The following is a 26450-nucleotide window of genomic DNA, read 5'->3' as shown; positions in this document are numbered from 1 at the left end:
ATCTATCTTCGACGGAGAAGTTGAAAGCCAGAATGATTCTTTTCCTCCCAGAAATATACCCTTTCCAAAAAGTAAACTCCTGTGATAGGGAATGAATTGATTAATTTTCCCCAACTGTTCTAGCGATGAGGCAGATCTGTCTCTTCAAGTGATATAGTAAAGTTTTGAGAAAATCATCTTTTTTATTTCACATTTCTTCCTTAATTTTTTTTCATTTTCGGTTAAATTACCGTTTCTTCCAATTTCAGAATTTTGTTTTGTTTTTATTTGTTTTTTTTGTAACTTCTTTCGATGATGCCTAATTTACTGATTTTAAATAAGTCACAATAGTAATGTTAGTACGTTAGTAAAGGAGTTTCTCCTCCTGATATCAATTTGCATCTTGTCATTTGATTGCATAATATTTTATATACTCCTACTCCCCTAATTTGGAATTTTGTTAAATAAATCAAATTGATTAGACCAGAAACCCCAAAAGATATTGACTCAAAATAAAATTTATTATATAATGAATACAGACCGAGTTATTGCAAGCCCACCTGTTTTTTTATGAATGCATTCAGGGTTTTCCATCATTCTAATTCTGGCTTTCAATACTGTAGAGTGCATGATTCGATCGCACACAGTTCACAGTATTTTTCTCACTCTCTTCCAAAAGACGGTCTGTTGCAAAGCCCAGCTTCTACAATGACCGCCGAATCGGAAAACATTTTCTGTCTTTTTCTTTATATCGAAGGAGGATTCAAACCCTCGATCTTTGGATCGTGTGTTACCACCCCCGCTCATGAGTACTCATTATGATTATAGTTCAAGTAAACGATATAGTGCTAACTAATTTCGTTATTCAATAATCATTTCTGATTATATAAGAATCACAATAACTATATAATATGTATGTAATGAAAATATATTTAATAAATATTTCGTTTATATAGGTGAGTGGGAAAGTAGGAATTCTAATAACAGGGTGATAATTGAAAATACTTCTGAATACTTCTTACATAACTTTCCATAACTGCTTGACGTTTGTTTATTATTTTAAATCTAAATCCTATTTTCTTTATTCTGAAGAGTTTTGTCACAGCTCACGTTAAGGTCGGAAGTATTCAATTTTTTCTTTATGATTTCAGTTGTAGGAATCTCATTGCTTTTGTAACAGTCGTATTTTGTTTTTTTCAATAATTTCATTAGATGAACATCTGAAGGTTTTGGTAATTCTGTATCACATCGCGTCTTGCGTTCATAAGGTTTATTTTTGACTATTTACGTACTGTTGAGAAAGGAATTTCGGTCGAATCTGATGTTGCTTGTAATAGTTTGTTTCCCTTGAAACCAAACTTCAGATGTAGATTTTTGTATACATTGAAACATACTCTCTGTGTTTCAATATTCAAATGCATCCGATTCTTATTTACTGGTATCTCTTTTTCTCATTGTTCACCATCGCTATTGGAATCACTACGCTGTAAAATGTTTGCGTTGTTATCACACTCGTTATTACTATTAGTACTTGTTCAAAGGCGCCACATTTCAATTAGATAACAAAAATTTCAAGTAATTATAACTGCACCAATATCGAATTTCAACACTCAAATCGCAATCAGTTTCTAAACTGAACATTGATGAACGATGGCGATAACCATTTCCGCATTCCCCGATTTCTATTCGTCACCGTAACATGACTTCAAATTTAATTTTATGACTCTTCAGCCAATCATAAAACCGGTTCATTTTTGTGTATTGGTTTTTTGGCCTTTGAGAGTGTCACCAACTATAAGTGTGCACAATATCGTTTACTTTGACTATACACGGTGTTACATGATTGACTTCGAGTTTGCTGTGAATGTGTTAACACTATCAACTGAGATCTGATGTAATGTAAGAAATAGTGATAATGACATCGGCATCTACGCAATCAACTGTCGAAGATAAACGACGAATGTCGAAGATAAACGAGGGTATCAATGGCGATTCGTTGAAAAACTCAGCCGATGGTTGATGCTAAAGATGGTATCATCTACTTGATTGAATAATTGTCTTTCGTTTTTGAATAGTCGTATTTCAAATATTCGAGTTCTCAGAACAAGTACAATTTTCCGATACACCACAAAAGTTTCAAGAATTTCGGATTTTGTTTTGAAAATTGAAATCTTTGTTAAAAAGTTTTTGGATGTATATCTGTAGCGGAGTTACTAGAAATGAAGTCACTGTGTGGTTATGTAGATGCTAGTATGAATGTTGAACCGGGCGAAAATATGAGTGATTAAACTTCAACGTTGAAACATATTTTTATTGATAAAATTACCAACACTTATTTTCAGTTATTGTCAGGTCTCTCTTGCCTAAAGATGACTGTCGAATTGTTGCAAGACTCCTGGATCCCCTCTTACCAATCTGCTTCTGGCTTTGAAAATATCCTAGAAATTTCAAAGTTTGAATATATCATCATTATGTTTTTAAGTTTTTTCGTTATTAGATTGATCAAAAATTAGTTGATCATCTAGATATGATTATATAATAAGAAAAAATCCTACCACTTGTTAACAAAAACCATCAAAAGGATAAAAAAGGAAAGGAATTGAGAGTGTAATAATAACAGGAGGGCATCATCCCAAAAGGATCTTTGTGAAGTTATGAAAAATATATATGGCCTTCGAACAAATTTTAGCATATTATTTACATTCTGCAAGTACCAAGTTGGGCACCAATTTATTATAAAATGATATGCAGGCTACTATTTTTGGGATTATAACCTAACTGCTTACTTCCTTTTTTTATCATTTTATCATTTTTAATAAAGATGGCGAAGTGAAAACCAAAAAGCTTTTCATTTTGTTTTGTTGAAAAACATGAAATGTTGAAGTACCATTCTTACCTTTTCTTCTAATGAATTTTTCAATAAAAGTGTAACATATCTGCTACTATTTTTGAAAATATATCTAAAATATATCTAATGATTTCATGTAACTTTGATTGTGAATATTATGATGGGTTGGTTATACATACCCCAAAATTCACTCGTGAACCTCCTCTTTTTTCTACCACATCTTCAACTTCTTTGGCGAGATTTTCTTGTGTTGTATTGGAAACATTTATTAAAGTACAATTTGAGTCAGCATAATGACAAGAGATTGCTTTCCTGAAACCCTGAAAAATTACAATTAGTAACAAACAAGGTACATCTCATAGAGCAAGGATAAAAAATACATGATTTAAAAATTAATATTGGTATGTGTAGATTCCAAAAAGCATAAATATATTCGTTAGGTCCCCTAAGAGTATAATATAGTGATTGAAATGGGGCTAGTACATGAGTCGAAAGTTCAAATTCATCTTAAAGTTATTCGATGGTTTTATACTTGTAATGGACGAGTTGCTATGTCTTCTGGACTATGATATAAATAAAGTACTGGGTTATACCTAATCGAGGAAAAATATAAAAATGTCTGCAGAAGTAACTAAATATTATAACAAGGTAAATTGCAGAAAAAGAATATTACTGGAGTTTTTTCCCAACACCAAACCGTTATTTTAACACCAGTGTCGAGGTGTTAAAATAACGGTTTTGTGTTGGGAAAAAACTCCAGTAATATTCATTACTACACCAAAGGTTCCAAACAGTGCATCAAAAGTGCAGAAAAAGAGTCAACATCTAAATTTACTATGAGGATGAAGATTGATAAACTAGTATCTCAAAAACTGACAATGACCTGTTACAAATTTGTAGACCGTTCAAGATGAAAATTGGGGGTGGTTCTGAAGCTAACCTGTCCTACGGGAAGACATGGCAGCTGAACTGTATAGGCTACACTTAAAGGTAGTGAAACTCATGATAACATAAGTTTCTTTGGTTTTGTGGCTAATGATGGAACAATCGAGATGTTGACTTTTTAGATTATAACAGGATCAACGAGAACCAACAACAGAATTGAAGACACTATTGAATCTATTCTTGGCGCTTGGCTGATTGGAACACCCGAGGCGCTTCACAATTGGCTCAAGTGATGCAGAGGTTCATAACGTTCTCATAGTAGAGGCTAACATCTGTCAAGGTAACACTGCCGTGTACAACGCCGTTCAAACACCTTTCCTGTTGGAAAGGTGGAGTCCGCTCCTTTATTCGACAACTTGAATAACGATTATACAGGATGGAAGCTGAGAACAAATCGTATCCAATATGTGATGGATTACAGGGCGGCTAGAAAGTCTTTAACGTCTGTCGTGCGACGAATAACCGTCACGTCGCACGCTAAACCGCTGAACTTAGACATGTCCAACACACTTTGAATCAAGGATTGTTGCTAACTATCAAGCAGCATTGCTTTGATCGGATACGAATGCTGGTTGCTGTTGAAAAGTTACCAGTGTGCTGAGCAAGAAATCTTGAAGAAAACACCAAATTGCTCAAGAATCATTTTCGCTTATATCAATAGCTTCCACGTGTTGTAGATAACTTGTCAATTGCTGATCAGATGGAATCCTTCTGTGAGGACATTCATGTGCATTTCATACAACATCGTATGAGCTTGTCGTACATTTGCTCAGATATTATGCGATTAAGTAGTGAGATGACACAAACAACTGATGCCGCTCTGGAAGACTCGCTCTCATCTCATCTGGTCCAGTTGGAGTCCTAACAAAGCGGGCCACTTTCAGAAGATGTGTATTTCAGGAAGATTTCCTCACCCCCCTAATTTTTTTTCATCACATAATGGTTAATATCCAGTGTTCTCAAGAATACTAGTAGATACAGCTGCGGCATTTATTTCATATGATCTTTAAACTATAAGCCTCTCGAGAAGATAATCTGTAAAGGTTGTGGTAGAATAGGTGTATGCTATTGATATGGAATTCAGAATGGTTAAATTTCCATCCCACAAAAGGATGATGCGAGGATTACGGATATGCAGCTCGTGGATGGAATAATTCTACAGTGTATAGAAGCCGATAGACATAAAACTTTGGGGTGTAGCAATGCCACTTCTAAGAGATAATTACAGTAAATAACCGTCTTTGCTGCAAGTATCGGCACAAACTCAGAGAGATCTGGTCATCGCAACGGTCGAGGAAGGATCAACGTGCTGCTACAAACATGCTTGCCGTTCCGATTCTTCGCTTCAAGTTGACTCGAGAGGAGTTGTACTGACTCGACGTATAAACCAGAAAAATTATGCACTTCTATGAGGGTTTCACGGTTATACACTCCCCGTCAACCAGGTGATCGTGGAATTTTGAGACTGAAACATTTTCATAATCACTTCAGTGACCATGGAAAAGCAAGTGTCGGGGTATTTCTCCGCGAAAAAAAGGAATGAAGTATTGAAATCTTCAAACTCCGCAGACTCTTTTATTGATTGATTGATAGGCCCCTCGAATAGGTCGGAGCGGTGAGGACCTGACCAGCCACTCCTTTTTAGGTTGAAATAATATTATTGATAATAATGAAGATAGGCAAAACAGAACGAGTAGGTTTAGGTCAGCTGACCGATTTTGAATTTGTCTCCCATAACTTGAATTTCAGACGAAATTCTGAGAAGAGAAAGTACGTGAAAGTATCAAATTAGGAATGATGAATCCATCTTCAGGATGGACTCAACACCAGTTAATTTTTCTTAAACATTGATTTATATTTTTCAATGAGGTGAATATTTTCTGACTGACTAACTTCCACGAGACATTGCTTCATTTATTTAAATAATGGAGAGAAAAACAAATTTTTACGCCATAACTGCCTCAAAAGCGATGAGGATCAAATTAAAGTTGTATCATGTTACACGAAACTACTTTATTGTTCGTAAAGAAAGAAGAATGTTTGTGTTGCTATTTTGGAGATATTTCTAACTATTAGTTTTATGACAGGAAAGTTAACTGATGAGTAAAAAATAATGACTGCGATGACATATAATGAACATTGAATATAATGATGAGAAAATAATGACAGCCACAACAGCATTAGTTTTGAATTTTGTTGGGCACCATTGAAAGAGATAAGAGAAAGCCTTCAAAAAATGAATTGGTTCATTAATTTATTTTCATTTTAATCGATAAATACGAGTATCATATGAAAAATTGAAAATATTTCAACATGAAGGAGGAACTTCAAGTTGAATAGTTCGATAAAGAAAAGTTAATAATGAATTATAATAAAATATTTTTTCCAAAATTCTTCGATTGCTTATTTCTCAATTTTCATTATATAATTTCAGACTAATCGGATTATTACACAAAGTGAGTGGGAACACTTGAAGACTGTCTGTAAATCGAATTTCCTAAAAGAACAATTTGTTTAGGCCAGTCTCAACTTACCTACACTGTAGGTGATTGGACTGGAACCTATCAGAAAACAGCTACTTCCCTGGCTAATAGCACGAAGAGAGTTGTATTATATCCGACAGGTGTCGGTGCAAGATTCTTCAATGAAGTTATTTCTGCATATGCTGTTGGCGATACAACTACACGGAATCGATTTTCAAATATCGGAACATACTTGCAGACTAGTTTCGACCTGTTTGGCCACTCGTCAGTGCAAGGTAGTGTCTATCATCAACATAAAGTCGATAATTTCCAATAATTGAAAAACAAATTCTTTTCAGAGTATCATTCCTCGACCTTTGCAGAATAGAACAACCATCAACATGTTTATCATCGCCCCATCTGCCTGAGAAATTCCTTGTTTAAGGAAGAAAACTATACCAAGTGAGTGAGCATATTTGAAGACTGGCTGTTAATCAAATTTTCCTAACGAACAATTTGTTCAGACCAGTCTCAACTCCCTACACTGTAGATTAATGGACTGACACCTATCAGAAAACAACTACTCCCCTGGTTGATACCACGAAGGGTATTGGATTATTTCCGACAGGTGTCAGTGCAGGATACTTCACTGAAGTTATTCCTGCAACTACACGGAATCGATTTTCAATGGTCGAAACACACTTGCTGACAGTTTTCTTCGGTCTGCACGTGTGTTCAACCTGAAGTTGATAATTTCCGATGATTAAAAATCGAATTCCTTTCAGAGTAATAAGTTTTGGATATATTTTTATGAATCGTTTTTATAAAAAATACTTATAATGTGTAAAAAGTAGCTCTTCTATACCTTTGTAAAGTTAGGACCCGATCCGTGCAATAATAAGGGATGAAAAAATACTGAGTCTCCCTTTTCCATAACAACATTTACTTTGGGAAGATGATCCATTCCTTGAACCCCATGGTATAGTGCATTTTTGGAGCCCTGAAAAAACGTCATTTACATTTCATACCATATAATAATAAAATTCTTGTCAACCTCTGGATAGTCGTGTTTGTAAAGTGGACCTGTATGCGACCCTGGAATAACATATAGGCATCCGTTTCTCTCATCAACTCTTTCCATGGCGGTCCAGGAAGCGACAATTCTGTTCGCAGGACGACAGGGGAAGTAGTGAAGATCCTGGAAATAATTTTCAGTATTAGATTTTTCATTTGAATTCGTAAAATTTTTGATACATGAATCCAATTGAAATAAACTGCAAGTGTTATTTCATGAATCATAATTTCTCTAGGATTGATCAATGCTTCTACGTAGGAACATAATGGGGATGTTCCCGACATTTCAGTTATTCTGTCATTACAACAACGTTTCAAGAACACATATCAGAAATACGAGACGGACTGTTGCTGCTCATCGTTTTGAGGTTCAACTCAGTACACCTCAAACTTCACGGTTCAAAAACTGTTTCATCTGGAGAACTGCGGTTATGTGGAATAAACTTCCTGAGAATGTTTTTCTAAATGGATTTAACCTCCAGCGATTGCAATCCAATGTGAATCGCTACTTTCGCACAGGCACCGCTCTGAGAGCGCCTTAAGGATTTTCCTGTAGTGCTTGTGTTTTGTCCTTAAATGTGAACTTCTGAATTGATTTCGAGTTGTTTATACATCGTAAAAAATCATAAATAAGTGAGAAGATTCAATAAAAAGGAAGATATAAAATCACTACAATAAAAACTTCCCATGAAAATATGTAAATCATAAAAACTGAATTGAAAAATGAATGAATCGAAGAGGTTTTTGTATGAAAATGTATAATTATAAAATTTGGAAAATTGTTTATGATTACTTACTTGTCAGTCAACAGGAGGAAGTATCAAAATGAGTACATGGCACATTTGTAATATTTGACTTATATAAAAAAATAGGCTGATAGCCAGGAAAATACATTTTTGGACTGATGTCATATGGTTCATGTATTTTCTTGGCTATCAGCCTATTTTGTTTTATATAAGTCAAATGGTTCAGACTCAATCCAAAAATGTATTATCTTGGCTATCAGCCTATTTTGTTTTGTATAAGTCAAATATTACAAATGTGCCATGAACTCATTTTGATACTTCCTGTTGCCTGACAAGTAAGTAATCATAACCTTTAAAAATTTTTTTGCAAACTTCAATTTTCACAAAAATTTCTTTTCAATTAGATCACTTACTTTCAGGTGAGCACTGATGATGACGAAAGTCGAAAGCGTTTTGCAATAATTTTATAATTATACACTTTTAAAAAATATTTCTTTTTAAATTTAAATGAAATGCCTATGATTGGTATTGCATTTTTTGTTTAATGATGAATAAAGCCAGAAATTTTTTTTGAAAAACTAATGTCTTTTAAAAAATATTTCCTTTTAATTTTAAATAAAATGCCTATGATCGGTATTGTTTTTTTGTTTAATAATGAATAAAGCCAAAAAGTTTCATTTTTGAAAAACGAATCTCTTTGAAAAAATATGTTATTTTAAATTTGAATGAAATCCCTATGATTGTTATTGAATTATTGAAATTATAGATACTCTCTCGTGTCAAAAGCAGAGTTGTCTCTTCCGGTGACCAAGTTATGTCACTTGACATAACTTGGTTTGAAATCTTTTTTCATATTTTTTAATATTTTTCTGGCACACGTTTGGTCTGAAATTCCTCAGTGGATACCATTTTAGACACATCTTGATTCTGCCGCTACATCAACTCCAAATGGCGATTTAAGAAATAGAGATAGCTCGCCTATTCTGCGAAGTCTTGGAATCTTGTAGCAAATTCGTTTCTAAGATCACCCAGACATTTTACAAACACAGCAATGTTTTCTTCAGAGTTCTTTTTATATTCAAAAATTGTCGGAAAATGAGTAAATTCTTGTCTTGCAATATCTTTTTCAAAGATGTCCAGCTCATGACGAAGAGCAGACACGCTTTGTATCAGATCACATATTAATTTTATATTTTTTTGTAACACTTCAATTTAAAAATATAATTTCAATTAATGAAGGTCAGTATACCTTATCTACGAATCAATTCATACTCGGTATACAACACATTACAATATTTGCCGGTCCGAGGTTCGACCTTTCGCGGTCATCAAACGGACCGCGGTCCGCCTGCTGACCGTTGCTATAAACAAACGTCAGTCATTAGGGTAATATCTTTTTAATCACATTTCAGTCACTAATCCTGGAATATTATTGCAAGAAACAAAATCGCCCTCCTTAGAAATCAAAGGAAGTAATTTCTTTTCTCTGGTACGGTGAAATGAAACATTCGTTTCTTTGGTGACCAAATTTCTTTCTTTCAATCGAAAAGCTAGAAGTTCTGATGAAGCTTTAGACAATCCGAGATTTCTTATTAAATCTAATGGGGTTCTAATGCATCCGTTGAACGCAGGCCAAGTCTAGTAACTGAAAGCCCAGTAAGATAAACCCACTTGGAATGATTTTGGCGGTTAATTTTTACGATACAAAAATCCGAAACATTTAAACAGAATTTGTTGAATGTATATTTGCCACAAATGTGACAAAATCTATTTGGATTGTTTTTACTCAGGTCCTTCTAGACGAAGCCATTGCAAGAAAAGAAACAGAAACTAGTAAGATGTTGCCGATAGCGTATCAACAGTCAAATAGAGAGTACATTTTACGGGGGTACCTGTATCTCCTAAACTAGAGCTGCTTCAAAAAATCTGAGGGTATATTTAAAATAAGCGAGCCTAAAGTAGCAAACAACAGGTGAAAAATCTCATGCAACAAAATAAATTCGATTTTGTTGTGCAGTGATCAATTTTGTGAAACATAACTTGAAACTAGAGTAATTTCTGCTAGATAGAAAAGTCTATTATCCTAAGTCAACTTTTGCGATAACTTTGACAAGTTTACATATATTTTTTTGTAAATAACTGTTTGAACGTTTGAACGTTTTAAGATGTTGAAAGTGAGGTATTGTTTTCCTTCAGGCTTTTTCCTCAACAGGTATGGTTGATTATTGATTTGTACAATTCAACTTTACATAAAGTGTATTCCAAAGTTTGTAAGTATCTTGTTTTTCCAATTCGGACAGGATCTGATTGAACTTCAAAGTTAGAATTTGGTGGCGTTGTCTTTCCAATAATTGCCTCATTCTGAACATGACCTTGTGAACAACCGTCTACAACCACACTTGTGGAATTTGACCTTCAGACTTATTTTTCTGATTAAATTGAAAGGGGTATATTGCGATATTTCGCATTTAAATTTTTTGTTGATCACGATCTGGTTCGACATAATTTTTAAAAAAATTCGTTCGAATTATTCAATTAAATTTTTTTATTTCGACCTGTATTCTATTTTATACATTTTGGTAGTTATTTAAAATACAAATGCATTGATATATTTATTAAACACTTCATTAATATTCGATGCATGCAGTGCACAAGCACTGCATGGCTATCGTGAAAATGCTCTGAGAGCGGTGCCTGCACAAAAACGACCCTCTCCAAATGAAATAATTCTTGAAAAAGTGTAATTTGAGCTGTTTAACGTATGGGCATTTCTACTTCGCCTCATTTAGCACTGAGGGTGGAACCAAGCGGGCTAAGTCAGTTGAAGACTTCTTCGGAATATCTACAGAAAAAAGACAAGACTTTGACTTCCTTCGATGTTTTAGGCTTCCAAGGTAGCTTATGATTTTGAATCTCCAATGGGTGAAGAAATAATGTGCAATATTTCAAAAACGGACCTATAGTACAATTCCATAATAGTAGGCACTAAATTCTCAGTAATATTTTTGCATTAAAACGAAAAACATTGTTGTCAAGGTTGATTCAATATATTTTATCATCATTTTCCTCATCTGTTTAGTACCCCATTGCAAGAGACAGATTAAGGCAAAAACGTCAGTCATTTCTGAGAATTTTGTGTCTACTATTTTGGAATTATAGTATAATTGAGTATCATATTGAAATTTGTTATGTTCTTGAAATGAAATTCATTACCTGGTGTAATGGGTGCCTTGAAATATCAGGATCGGTATCTGGAGGTTTATTGATCAGCATGGAATGGATGCCGGTAATATTCGGACCAATTATTTGCTCCACAACGTCCACAACTTCATTGCAACTTGCATACTTCCATAATACATCATCGTAGAAGATATCTTGTAACTTGTAAAAAAATATGTTTTTTCAGTTTCAATGTTGATTATGTAGACAAAATTAACAGAGAAAACAATTATGTTTTTGATTCTACATGCTTGTTTTAGATGTGACGGAAAATCTCGGCGTCAGCTCCCATGCGGTTCTTTATGGTTTAACCCTTTCGGTCCCCATTGTTTTTATTTATAGTAAAATTATAAAACCATACATAACTACCTCATTTCTTCATTTTCTTTGATGATTTTTAGTTTCAGTTAATAAATCCTATCTTTACCCAATTTTGACATTTGATATGTACTGTAGTGTACACTGGGACTTTTTTTTGAGGACAAAACACAAGCACCACAGGAAAATCCTCAAAGCGCTCTCAGAGCGGTGCCTGTGTGAAAGAAGCGATTCACATTGGATTTGAATAGCTGGAGATTAAATCCATTTGGGAAAACGTTCTCAGGAAGTTTATTCCACATAAACGCAGTTCTCCAGATGAAAGAGTTCTTAAACAATGAAGTTTGAGGTGTACTGAGTTGAACCTCAAAACCTTGAGCAGCCACAGTCCGTCGCGTATTTCTGATATGTACCGCTCTTGGTGGAATCAAATGTGCCACTCGAACACTTCCCGTGAAAGTATCTATAGAAGAGAGACAAATCTCCAACCTTTCTTCAATGTTTCAGGCTATCAAGGTTGCATGTGATCTCCATTGCGTCTCCAATTAGGCAGATGGCTCTTTTTTGGATAGAATCCCGCAACTTCAGGGAATGTTTGGAGGCAGAGCTCCATACATGAGAGTACTACTTCAAAGAAGGTCTGATCTGAGCTTTCGTATTCCAAACTTTTGAGAATCAGCCCTTGCAATTCCAAAGACATGATTGTACCAAGACATATTGGTGTCCAGTATTCCAGTGTTCCCCAACAAACTTATCGAAGCAGAAAGCGGAATTGTCTGACTTGACATTATTATTTCCGGTTCGGAAACATTTATCTTTTAGGAGAAAACCGATGCCTGGGTTTTTGTGGCATTGAATTGAAGTTGGTTACTTGCACCCCAATTCGAAATCACTTCTAGATCCTCATTAAGATATGCAACCTCTTGCTGCCGGTGAAGATGTGCCTCCGTAGCCGATGTCCTGGAATCCAAATGGAATGACAAGACAAGTGTGCTGTCGACGGCCACTTGCAGGAAACATTTTTTCAGGAAGCCGAAGAGCTATACACAAAAATGATCCGACAAGTCATAGCATCGAAGTTTGGTCAGTAATGCCACACACGGTCAAAGCCTTAGAAATATCAAGCACAACAGCTCTTGATTCTACATGTTTCTCGATAGCGTTATTTCAAATATGGGTGACATACGATAGAAGGTCGCCTGTTGTTTTTTGTTTCCGAAAGCCATATTGATGATCGCTCAAGATGATGAAGCCTTCCAAATATTTGAGGATATGGTGGTTTACGACTTCCTCTATGACTTTGGATATCACTGATAGCAAAGCGACTGGTCTATAGTTATTTAGAATATTTTTCTTGCCATTTTTGGAAATAAACTGAACTCGAGCAGTCTTCCAACAAGAAGGAAACATGTCCCCAAAGCAAAAAAAAAATAATATTTATGATTTATTAAAATATTGACAAAAAAATTGTATCATCTACTTATTGAGTTTTTATTTTGTAGTATGATGATAGTATGATGTTTTTTTGCAATACATAAATGTGGGGGAAGGATGGATAAAATGGCCCCGGCAGGTAAAGTGGTCACCTTCTGTTTCCGGACGAACCAATATAAGCTATTTGTCAAAGACATATTGAAATAATTCATCGGTTGACGTCATATTGCCTCCGTAAATACCGGCCGTTTTGTGGTATCTGATCTAAGGTGGGTGCTTTGAACATAGTTAAAAAATAATGTCATCAGATTCATAGAAATACAATGCACGATTTTATCGATTTGGTGGATTAATTAAGATATTCATTTCGCTGCAAAGTAGATCCATATAACCTCATTTGTCATTTTTAGTATTTTTTTTTTTCATCGTATGCTAAATCGGGTAAAATGGCCCACCAATAGTTAAGGTGAAGTAACCTGGTGGGCCAATTTACCTAATCAGTACCTATTATCAAAGTCAATGAATGAAGCTATACAAGCTGTACGAAAAGGTGATATGGGCTTCTCGAAAGCAAGCAAAACTTTCAGTGTTCCTCGAACAACGCTCAAACGGCGTGTACAAGGAAAAAACAAAGACGCCGTTGAAAATATAAAAATACTGGGGACTCGGCGTGCAATTTTCAGTCCGAAACAAGAGGAAGAATTGGTGCAACATATTTTAGAACTGGAAAACATTGAATCAGAACGTAAATATAAGTACCCAGATAACACCAGCTGCAGTTACTCCACCGACATATGATCCTTACTTAAACCCACAACCCAGAACATCTTTTGCAATATCGCCTTGCAACATATTTCCGATTCCCAAAGCATTGCCTGAGACTAGAGATGCGTATAGAAAGAGAGGGCGTACGGTAGTTTTAACTAGCAGCCCATATAAAAATTAGTTTCAAGAAGAATCAATACAGCAAGAATAAAAGAACGCTACAAAGAGGGTGAAAAAAGCCACTATCGAACCAACCCCAACTGAAACTACCAAAAAACTTAAAACTAAAATCAAAAAACGTGGCACGAACGTTGCTAAAAAGAAAAGTGACAAATATAATGACGACGAAAATGGCACAGATGGTGACCCTGAATGCTTTTACTGTGGCGAAGTTGGGTCTAAATCAAAACATGATGATGGTTGGATACAGTTTTATAATTGTAAGCGACAGGCCTATGAAGCGTGCTCGGGTTGTGATGACAACGATGGTAACTTTCATAGTGAATTTTGTTCCTAAGAATATTTTCTATTAGGTATGATTATGAATGAACAAATACAAATGAAGAGGTTGTTACTTGTATTCTATAGATTAGTAACTGAAAGTTGATTTTATTTGTTATTAATGAATAATTGAGAAGAAGTTAAAAAGTTAAGACTTGATTTTTGGCAATTTATATAAAAAGCTGTTGATAAGTGAATAAAGACTGTTTATGATAAGTAAACTTAAGTATATTTAGATCAAGAAAAATAAAAGACCGTTGGTTGTTGTGAATTAATATGTAGAATTACAGTACTTTTTGAGTTAAAAACTTTGTTCGAGTAAAATATCTTCTGCATGCTAAATTTCAATGAATCTCTATTAAAATAACATAATTTTTGCAATGGGATGCAAAGCTTTTTTCATCAATTGTAGATAAATGATTGTAGCCATATAATCAGACTTTATTCATGACTGTACTTCCTGTGGTCCATGTGTAACAGTTACATAAGGCGCAGGTGATAACGTTGACGTTTAGGGCCTTCCCCGTTTCTTTTTTATATGCTGGGACACAATGGTCATAATCAAAATAAATTTTGTGTTAGAAAATATTTGAACTGCCGTTCACTATAGTGTATGCCAGGACCAAAAGGGTTAAAACGTTTTGGAAAGATCATGGAGCTCGAAAACTGGGTGCCTTACGATTCGAGAGATCGACAGAAATTCACGATTTGATGAAAATTAGATCCACTACGATGTTTGTTTAGACATCGATGAGCTACCCAGGCGCTTCCCAAAGCCGAGAAACCCTCCAAAAAATAACATGGTTACTGTATGCGTCAAAGAATGAATTAATGAGAGTTATGTTATAATTTTTAAATAATAATTGAGATTTCATAATTGTTTGGTAATTTTATAATGTTGTAAACGATTTATAGATTGCCTAACGTCTGAATATCAGAATTTAAATTATTTAATATATGGCCGTGACTTATGGCCTTGTTGTAGTGTATGAAAACTTACCTTATTCACTCCGTATTGACCGGTAATTCCTTTATTTTTTAAAACTGGATCTTTGAGAACTTGCGCACTGTAAACTGGAGTTCTTTTTTCACATATATCGATAAATCGTTGGCTGAAACAAAAATGTATCATCTATTGCTCTGTTCGTTTATAAATGTTTTGTTCTTTAATAGTTTATTCTCATTGTTTTTATAATACTTTTTGAAAAATCAAAATAGTTACATTTATTAAAATTGGTAACAATACTGGTTCACCACAAAATGAAATAATATTATGTACGTATTTATTATGTTGATATAATTTACAACAAAAAATGTTATATCGTGTTGTGAGTTTTTCTTCATTGAAGTATTTATGGAGATTAATTTTAATAGGTGATGCTAATAGCAGATTTTTTTCGTTGAATAATGGCACTTCATTTGATTTAAAAAAAACATCAAAATCAAGAACTACAATGTCGATGGTTTGTATCTTTGTACAGAACTGAATGATGTCAATAATTTGACATTATACAGCTAATATCAGTCTTTGAACTCCTGAAGATGTCAACCTTTCGTGTCGGCGAAATGTTGAGAAAGTCAATAAAAATTAACGACGGTCAACGATACTGAAAACTACAAATACAATGTAAGCTGATCGCGAATATACAAAATCAAAACAACAAGAGGCAAGTTTATTATGAAGGACTGTACTGAAACTCATTAACATTAATTGATGTAAAGTCTTACTGTATTTCGTCCAAGAATTCCGGATTCACATTATTTTTGATAAGAATATATCCATTCTTTTCATAAAACAATCTTTGAGCGTTTGTGAAACTAGACTTTTCCTGTGTGTATATCCTAAAAATGAAAATATTATAATTAGTGAAATTTAAAAAACTCGATAGCTAAAATACGTTTAGAAAAAATAGTAATGGAATGCGAATGAGTGCTTGATAGGCTAAAAACAAATATAATTGAATAAAAAAAAGTACAAAAGGAATTACACAAATTTACAGAATATGACAAGTTCTAGTAAGAAGAATCTGCTAAAAAATGTATTCGTGATTGAATCTAGCAACACTGATGATATCTAAAACTGTTCGAAACAGCGCTGTCTGATTTTGAATCACAAAGGCTCTGTTTTTGGGTTGCGGATCGAACATTTGCTAAGTAGTGAAACCTGTGAAGAAAGACAGAAGCGAATATTTTTCGGAGGTCGATGTCAAAATTTGGGTTTACAATGGACCGCCTTTGCAAGCTTGTTTGATAATAAATATGATAAAAAAAAAATAAAAAAAAAAAATAAAAATAAAAAAAAATATAAAAAATAAAAAAATATAAAAAAAAAATTAAAAAGTAAAAATTTAATGAAAAAAGCTTATATGTCATTGAAACTGTTATACTGTAATCGTTTTATTTTGAGCCAACCTCTAAAAAGAATGCTCTGTGATAGTTTGGTGCTAAGTCATTTCAACTACTGTGACTTTATATATGGGCCATACTTATATGATTCAGATAAAAAAAAGAATACAAAAAGTGCAAAATACTTGTTGCCGCCTAATTTATGGACTTCGTAAGTATGATTCAATTTCTGAAGCCTTTAAAAACTCCCGCTGGCTCAATATGAAAAACCGTATGATTCATCATTTGGGTTGTTTTGTCCATAAATTGATCACCCTTCCCCATTCTCCTCTTTTAATACAAAAACTAATTCTGCGTGAAAATATTCACTCAAGAAACATCAGACATAAAAACAAATTAACTATGCCACAACATCGCACTGCACAGTTTCAGAGATCATTTCTTTTTGGTGCTGTAAAACTCTATAATTCATTGCCTGAGCAATTGAAGAGATTCAATATCAGGAAATTCAAATACAAATATTAAAATTATATCTATGATAGTCAGTAATGTCAACTTTTTACTTTTTAGACAACAGATCAATTCAATTAAATTGGTTATCAACTATCTTTAGAAGGTAATGACAAATTATTATTTTATTTACGGTTCTCATTTCGTGGTACCATCACTGTTAATTGCTTTTATTTTTGTATGTTTGCGTGCATTATGGAGTGGTGCTTGTTTGTTGAGTTAGAGTAGCTTTGAGCTAGACTTCGCCAAGGAGTACCAGAATCTCCTGTAAACTATTTTCATTTTCAAATATATCTTTGTATTGTTTTTTTTTGTATTATCAATAAAGCCGATTTATTATTATTATTATTATTATTAAATGATTTTCGAATATTCCAACGGGGGCGCCCCTTGTACGGGTAAAAAGGATGCGTTTACTAATGAAAATCACCTTTTCATCACTGTTTCTCCGTACCGCTATATTTTCGGTGGCTGAAATTTTGTATGTAGGTTCATTTTATGTTGTGGATGTAATAAGAAACTATTTTTAAATATTCCAACTGGGGACCCAGCCGCGGGGTAGAAGGCGCGTTCATAAAATGAAGTCACCATTTCATCACTGTTTCTCCCTATCTAGGTTCGTTCCAACCAGCGTCAGAAACAGTTCCTGACAGTCAGGATTCTGCGCAGTAATGTGATTGCGTTCCAACGTGAGTTTCCAACCATTAGTAAACTATCAGTTTTCTGTTCCATCCAAGATTCAAACCTGTTCGAAATCTATCAGAATGGTTTGAGGATTATCTTCTAACCATTAATCTGACGCATGCGTATTCCGTATTATATTTCTGTTTTATGTTCATGTAACTTGCAAACAACATAACCTGCAGAAATTGTTATAAAATAAATTATGTATTTGCTGGAGCAGGAAAAATTACGAATTCTTTAAGTAAACCTAAAATATGAACATCTTTAATTACACAAAATAATTATTGCGGTGACCTACTTTTACCTCCCAGTTCCATGTTGATGTTGATTAGTAAATAGAATAGAGATATAAAATACTGCAACCTTCTATTACTCTTATTTGCTGATGATACCCTTGTATATACGGAAAACTGTGATTTAAAAGAAGCTGTACAAAATATCAATATATCTTTAAAGAACATTGAATTATATCTACAAGTAAATGAACTCAAATTGAATATCAATAAATCTAAGGCAATGATGGTTACAACAAATTCGAATCAAAGAAAGATTGATACTAACGACGTTAATATCAGCATATTCAATAATCAATTCACAATTTTAAATGAAATTAAGTACCTAGGATTCATTAGAGACCATCAATTAAATTTGAATAAGCATGCCCAATATACCATTAGAAAGATTTGTAAGAAAATGTATTTTTTCTCTAGAATTTCAAAATCTTTATCAACCTTTACTAGACTAACATGTTACAACTGCATAATGAGGCCACACTTTGACTACTGTGCCACACTGATGTATCTATTCAACCAAAATCAAATGGGACAGTTGCAGAAACTACAAAATCGAAGTATGAGAATCATTTTGAGATGCAACCATCAGTATACCCCTATTGAATCTATGTTGAATAATCTACAGAGGCAGCCGGTACATAAAAGACTTTATTATTTGAGCATGATTTTTATTTTCAAAATTTCGAGTGGGATACAGCCAGCCTATCGTTGCAGATATTTAGTTCGAAATAGTGACATTCATTCATATAACACAAGAACATTACACAATACATTTTATATATCCCGAACAAACTGTGTAAGAGTGGAATCAATTCATTGTTCTTTAAAGGTCTATATAGTTTCAATAAGTTACCTGATGAAATAAAACATGTAAATTCTTTAAAAGTATTCAAAAAGTTATTATTAGAATATATCAAATTGTAATACTTGGCGCACTGTAAAATTATATACGTATATAAAGTATTCATATATGCATAACTATATATTGTATATTAGGATTCCTAAAATAAAGTCTACTACTACTCTCCAGAAATACACTTGATTAGATTTATTTTTAAAGGTTATGTTGAAATTCCATGCCAAACTTCAGTTGAACTATCAGCTGTTCCAATCAGAAATTTCAAATTAATCAGAAACCAATATTTAACAGACATGCGTGTTGACAACGATTTACAAACTGTTGGTGACTCAAGGTTGAAACGAACCTAATATTTTCGTAGGCTGAAATTTCGTATATAGGTTCGTTTCATGTTGTCGATGTGCAATAGAAACAATTTTGAATATTCTAATTGGGACGCCAGCGCAGTATGAAAGTATGCAATTGCAACATTGTCGCAATAGCTATTTTGATATAACATTTTGATTAACAATTATTTTTGTAGATCTCTGGTAATCCGTTAGACAACATTTCTTTGATGTCATCTTGTAATTGATTATTCTCCATAAAACGGACGAAAAAAACATGCAAATTAGTAGTTGAGGGTACTTTTAGATAAGCAATCATTTTTTGTGGAAAAAAAGAAGTTCAAAATTGTTAGATGATTTATCAAAACACGTTAGAACCGGAAAATATGATGGAGCGAATATCTGTTTCTAAGATCGTTGCCAAGAAGTTGAGTTGAATGAGAAAATTCATTTTCAATTCTACGTAGTGACTATGTAGAGTTTGAGTTAATATTGAACACGTCTGAAAAAGCTATTGTAGAGTAAAAAACAATGAAGTGACATATATAATTCTATTTGGTATGGAGTTTTTCCAATTAGTTTTTTTTCTCATTTGAGGTAGCCATTGATGATTGTAGATTTTCTGCGAAAATTATGATTACTTATCGATCAAGAATGGATTCTGAAAATTTTGTTGAAAAACTTCTAATGAACAGATTGTGCACATATGATGGCAATTGATTTTTCCAAATATTACATAACCACTGAAGGAATGATCATTTGAATATTTTATTTTCTCCGCAACAGCAGTAGCTTCCTTTATAATTTAGTCTGTCACTTTTTCCGGATTTTCACGGTGGTTTTAAATTGAAAGTAAAATCATTTTGATGTGTTCCGAGGCTTTGACCACGTCCAAAGCTACAGATTGGAGTACGTTGACAAACGGGTTCCATCAAAGCCGAGTATTTGGCTACCAACATAATCCCGAAACTAACGTGTATGCTGGTGAACGGCTGTCGTAGAAAGAAATGCAATGCACACAACACTCACACACACACACACACCATACCTACCTCCTACCTACATATTTTTACACTGTTTAATGGCAAATTTACCACTTCAGCTGTCAACGGAAAAGCTGCGTTAATTTTTTATGAAAGTATGGAATTCTTATCATTATGAACAAAAGCAATTCTTGGTAAACACCATGCTAACTACATAATTAGTCTAGATAGTAAAAAAAAATTTTAACATATCCGGTTTCTTTCGATATATGTTGCACCTGCTTTGAAAAAAAGAAAGCATTGAAAAGATGAATCGGTGGTCTTTGAAAACGAGTATTACTTGATCTTCAATGCTTGAAATATTTTTCCCTAAGAATAAAAATTAACAAGTCCGTACTATTTTATTGTGAAAAATTCTTCGTTTGGTTTTCATAACTCCACCCCGTATTCACTGAGAAACACTATTTGCCGTCCAGCACACAATCAGCGCCAATCTCCCCTAACCAGAGAAACAAATGTAATGGATTCAGTCTACTCATAAGTACAAAGATCAAGATGTACATGTTTCGTCGCCGAATTATTATTTGAATTGAATTGAATTTTATTCGTCAAGATCTATAAATAATACCGATAATAATTTCTTCACCTTAAACTTTGATCAAAGAAACAGTTATTGACGAATAAGAGGTCCGGCTATCAAATAACGGAACTAGTTACGAAAAAGTTTATTATAAAAATCATTCTACATTCGAATGCTCCTTTTCAAAATACTCCCCCCCCCCCCGCCACACACCTTACCATACGTTTTTTTCATTGATCGGAGCAATGCTGGAAGTATTCTTTGGTGGCGAGTCCCTTTCAAAGTAGATTTTATCTTCGGAAACATAAAAAGTCGCACAGTGCCAAATCTGGCGAGTACGGAGCGTGTTCGAGCACTGGAGTGCGTTTATCGGCCAAATACCGCTTTACAGATAGCGCGTTATGGGCAGGTGTGTTATCCTGGTGCAAAATCCACGAGTTCTTCTTCCACAACTCGGGCCGTTTTTTACGAACTCGTTCTTGCAGTGTTGCCAAAACTGACAAATAGTAAGTCTGATTGACAGTCTGATCCTTTGGAAGCCAATCAGTCCTCACGATACTGTCGAAAAAAATGATCAGCATTGCCTTGAATTTTGATTTGGATATCCTTGCTCTCTCGGTTCTCACTGAAGCGCTTACATCACTCAGAAACAGGCGCACGAGATAGAGAATTGTCCCCATAGGCCTCTTGCAACGATTTATAGCACTCTGTCGGAGTTTTTTTCAATTTAACGAGAAATTTGAGATTGATACGTTGCTCCTATTTTCCGTCATACATGGTTTTCGGCGCGGCGCGAGAAAAAAATACGTTCGTTTCAAACCGGTACTGCACAAATACTATAATAGTGACGAAAACGTATTTTGGTACGTGAATAGAAAATATTTACAGATACCCAACGCATTACTCGTTTTCCCCCACGCCCCCTAGGCGCGCAGTCTCGTTATTTAATAGCCGGACCTCGTATATGAAAAGAATGTGAACTTGAAACAACATTAATATTCAAAAGCATTCTCAAAAAACGAGATATACGGCTTGAATAGATTTTTGAACGAACCTACCACATTGTCATTGGAGTAAAACTTCATCGTGCGATTTTCGCTAATTAGTTCACTCAACTGCAACACACGTTTCACTATGCAGTAACTCCTTCAGGCGTGTTCATATGCTATTCTACTGGCCATTTTTTCAGCTGATTCCACTATTGCTATCTCGGAAACGGTGAGACATACAAGGTCAGTTAAATTGGACAAGAATTTTCTATATTGAGAAACTAGAATAATCTCTTTTCAGATCGAGAATATTGGTGATTGTTTTAAATTATTCACTAAAAACTAGAATTGTCAAATTTCCTTTTTGGCTCTACCGCCTGCATTTTGATTGATATAAAAAAAGGCAAAGTGAGTTTCAATACTGTTTCATGTCTGTTATAATCTGATATAAACCAATTTGGAATGCGGCGTTTCGTTCGTTAGATTTCACCATCAACTTCATTTTTTCAAATACGGACATGTATTGTAATACGTGACTACAAAAATCGATGAAAAAACCAGAGGTCTATATTTAGAAAGTTGATGATAAAATCTAATTAACAAAACGTCGCATTGCAAATTGGTTCATATCAGATTGTAACAAATATGAAACAATATTGAAACTTCCTCTCCTTTTTTTATATCATTGAAAATGGTGGCGCTTCTCAATTTAACTATCAAGTCTTTTGAGTCGCATTCAGATTATGCAACAAATTTCATAAATTTTTGTTATAAGTTCATTAGAAGGTAACGCGTATGAAAAACATGATTGTTTCAAAACAATGAACAACAATGAATGATTGCGAAATATTTGTTGACGAATCAGATTGGGGTTGAGATTGAATTCATGGCAACATGTGTTTCACTATACAATGACTTCTTCAGACGTCATTGTCAATACTGTCACGATAGTATTGAAGGAGTTATTGAAAATGTTTCATGAATTGTTGTTATAAAATAAGTTTATTGGAACGTGAAATGTAGGAAAAATAATTATTTCAAGACATTGAATAATAATGAATAACTGTGAAGCATTTGTTGACGAATCTAATAAATTTTCGGAAAAACACCTTTTTGCGCACAATGTACCGTACCATGACTTGAGCCTTCAGTAGTACAGCAAGTAGTACAACTTGTACCACAATACATTGTTTTACAACCTGTTGTATAGTCTAAATGCGCCTTAACACAAATCGATATCAACGTTTGAATGTTCACAGAAGAACTATAATCCTTCAATTTATCTGACACTCAAATTTCAATCGTTGTTTTCGATAAAATTGATATTTGTTCTATTATTTGTTCTAGGTGCGTTCTGGTTTTCCTTTTCTAAGAAATGGACGATATTTTAGTTAGATTCTCTTGAGTGAATCAATGTTGAATGCTATTTAAAAAAATGGAATCAAAAAGATCTATATGATAAAAGTTGTGTTAAAAATTGCTTTCTGGAAGTAAAACTTTTGAGGAAATATACTTTTGAATGCTGCAACTGTATGCTGTTATTGATATGTCGAGGAATTATATATAACAATGTCTATATATGAACTAGTTTGTTGAAAATTGCGAAATCATGTTCATCATAAATTTTTGTGATAGTCATATCCAGTGATGTATATAGGAAGATGACCAGATCCACCCGTGATATTCAAAGAGATACTGCTATTTTATAAACACGCTATGCATCCTCGTCCATTACTTCTTTTCCTTTGAATTACACCATATCACTCAATATTCATCATTCAGTTTTGCTTTGATTCCGGATGCCACACAGGTTGCTATAGCTGGAGGTTGTACTTGTAATCAGAAGATCTCCCGACGATGCCACGAATCAGCAGTTGGCTCTTGATGATGAATCCGCTTGTTTTGACACGTGTTCGTTACCAAGTTTTGCCTCTTCAGTTCAGCAATAATAATTTGTTATATTTCACAGAGTTCACTCTAGAAATCATATTACGGAAATTGAAGTCACTCGATGTCAATAAGAGTGCTGGGATCGATGGTTATTCTACATACCTCGTTAAAAACTGTACCTCTGGTCTATGCTATGCCTTGAGCATTTTATTTAACAAATCCTTGCAGTCTGGTGCTTTTCCAGCGGTTTGGAAAACTGTTCTCCTAGTCCCGATTTATAAAAACTCTGGTAATAGAAACTCAGTAATAAATTATCGAGGTATCAGTAAACTGTCCATTTTCAGCAAATTGTTCGAAAGCATTGCATTCGACAATCGAGCACAGGTGGACTCACTGTACACTGACTTCAGTAAGGCATTTGATAAAGTCGACCATAACCTTCTTATTTCAAAACTTGCTGGAATCGGTATACAGGGAGATCTCCTTGGATGGCTTTCATCCTACCTTCACAATCGCAGTCAGCTAGTGAGCGTAAATGAATACAGAACTGCTCCATTTGTGGTAACCTCGGGAGTCCCTCAAGGTTCATATCTGGGTCCATTAATGTTTCTAGTATTCATAAATGATTTGAAAGATTGCTTCAAGCATTCACAAATACTACTATATGCTGATGACTTAAAAATCTTTAGAAAAGTAACGACGATTGCTCAAAGATTTTGGAAGACCTCAATGCTTTTTTAGAATACTGCTACCTCAATAAATTAAAACTTAATATCAATAAATGTGCATGTATATCTTTTTGCAGAAACAAAATAGGCACCGATACATTTTCAATACTCCCTGGGCAATAATATTATTGACAGAGTAGACCAAATTAAAAATTTGGAATCTATTTTGATACAAAAATGACTTTCAATCCCCATTTGGATTATGTAATAAATTCCTTCAGCGAAACCTTGGGATTTTTCTGCAGAATATGCAAAAACTTCAACAACGAGGCAGAAATCAAATCTATTTACTATGCATTTGTTTATAGTAAATTTAATTTTGGAAGTGTCGTATGGAGCCCACATTATAATACACATAAATTATGATTAGAAAGACTCCAGAACAGGTTCATGCATTTCAAAATAACGAAGACTTATGTAACACTTGGCATTAGCAAAATTCGATATCACTACAAAATTCGGCTTCTAGAACAACGAAGAATAATAACCGACTTAGTTTTCATCTATAAAATTATAACAAACTGTTATGACTCACCCAATCTAGTATCAATGATTTTTTATCACGTTCCTCATAGGAACACTAGAAACAGAAAATTATTTGCCAGTCCGAATTTGAACACAAATTTGGGCAAAAACTCCCCAATTACTAGAATGTGTGATTCTTTCAAAAAATATTGAAGTAATGTAAATGTTTTCTCTATTACGTTGAATTCCTTTGAAATAACGATGAAAAGAATATTCAACACAGAGCAAAAATAATTGGTTAGTATGTACGAAATTTTTTAATTCATTAATTTTTATTTTTTCTTGTATCTGTTGACACCATGTATCTCTGTAACCACTACTATCAGTGGATGCTTCTATGTGTATTTACCTGTTTGTATCCCAAATTTTGAATAAATAAATGAATAAATAAATAAAATACACTTGGCTGTACCATACTGACGAAGGCTAATTACACAAAAACACGTGTCTGCGGTTTGCCAACTTTTCTATGAGTGTTAGTTTGATTCTTCTTTTCCCTTTGATTCACACCATATCACTCAATATGCATCATGCAGTTTTGTTTTCTCTCCCGAATGTCACACAGGTTGCTAGAGCTGCTCTAGCCGGAGACAAATTGCCTCTAATCTTATTACCCTTCCGTTAAGGGGTGATTAATTAGACAGTTTTCTTTATTATTTTTGTAAATTAAATAATTCACTAAAAATATTCAAATTTGATAGAAGTAATCTAGACCTAGGTAAGCATTGGTAGATTATTTTTGAATCATTTGAAATATGAACTTATTTATTTAAATCAAACCCCAAAAGTATTTGAATGGCTCCATGTTTTACGACATATCAAGTTTTCGAGGAAAATAGTGTCAACATATTTTTCTCAAACCACGTTATCAGATAAATATAATATCAATTTCGAGTCAGAAATTTATCCTAGGTCCAATACTGAAATGATCCATAAGTACTTAGAGCTTGGATTGGTGACTTTATTGAGAGATATGTATTCAATAATTCCTATCATGCAATTCGAAATGTTTAAAATTAAATACTGAATTGATGATAACTTACATTTCTTCTGCTTTATCCTAACTGGACATTTCAACCAAGTGCTGAACAACAAATACACAACATCAATAACACTGTGCCAATGATGTGTAATTATGGAATATGTTTTACAAGTGATAAACAGTGTTGCCACTTCAAGTTGCTGTCACAGTATGCTGTTGCTGTGCTCATTCACATGTTTACATTGACCCTTCAGTGAAATTTCGATCTCTGATTCTGGTTTATACAGAATGTTATGAATAATAATATAATTTCATACCTTCTCCCTCAGATAAAAAGTTAATTTTTTTTTCCTCAAACGTGAACTCCTTTCCACATATGAAACTGAGCTTGAATCGTTCATTGGAATCATCTTTTTGTTGAAGAAAAATAACTACTGAGACTAGCCTCAGCTGAAGTCGAACGA

General features: G+C 33.9%; 1 protein-coding gene across 2 annotated transcripts; it reads right to left on the bottom strand.

Moving 5' to 3' along the window:
• Positions 1 to 2269: 2269 nt before the first annotated feature.
• LOC111502703 (phytanoyl-CoA dioxygenase, peroxisomal) lies at positions 2270 to 26205 on the bottom strand. Of its 2 annotated transcripts, XM_074181011.1 has the most exons (8): positions 26048 to 26205; positions 16020 to 16133; positions 15292 to 15403; positions 11268 to 11435; positions 7289 to 7432; positions 7100 to 7234; positions 3007 to 3147; positions 2270 to 2417 (listed from the first exon to the last, which is right to left on the bottom strand). In XM_074181011.1, coding segments are annotated over exons 1-8 (891 nt in total). In that variant the 5' UTR covers positions 26050 to 26205; the 3' UTR covers positions 2270 to 2342. The 2 variants fall into 2 exon arrangements, with proteins under 2 accessions (XP_074037112.1, XP_074037113.1); XM_074181012.1 differs by lacking the exon at positions 11268 to 11435.
• Between the last annotated feature and the right edge of the window lie 245 nt (positions 26206 to 26450).

This window comes from Leptinotarsa decemlineata, unplaced genomic scaffold, assembly GCF_025532065.1.
Source record: "Leptinotarsa decemlineata unplaced genomic scaffold, Ldec_3_MD MMD2_tig00026307_RagTag_RagTag, whole genome shotgun sequence".
Lineage (NCBI taxonomy): Eukaryota > Metazoa > Arthropoda > Insecta > Coleoptera > Chrysomelidae > Leptinotarsa > Leptinotarsa decemlineata.
This window is presented reverse-complemented; position numbering and strand designations above follow the sequence as displayed.

Coding starts and splice junctions, on each gene's coding strand:
- LOC111502703 (XM_074181011.1), bottom strand. Junction 15,404..16,019: donor GAATTCTTGGACGAAATACA/GTAAGACTTTAC, acceptor TTTTTGTTTCAG/CCAACGATTTATCGATATAT. Junction 2,418..3,006: donor GTTCACGAGTGAATTTTGGG/GTATGTATAACC, acceptor TGAAATTTCTAG/GATATTTTCAAAGCCAGAAG.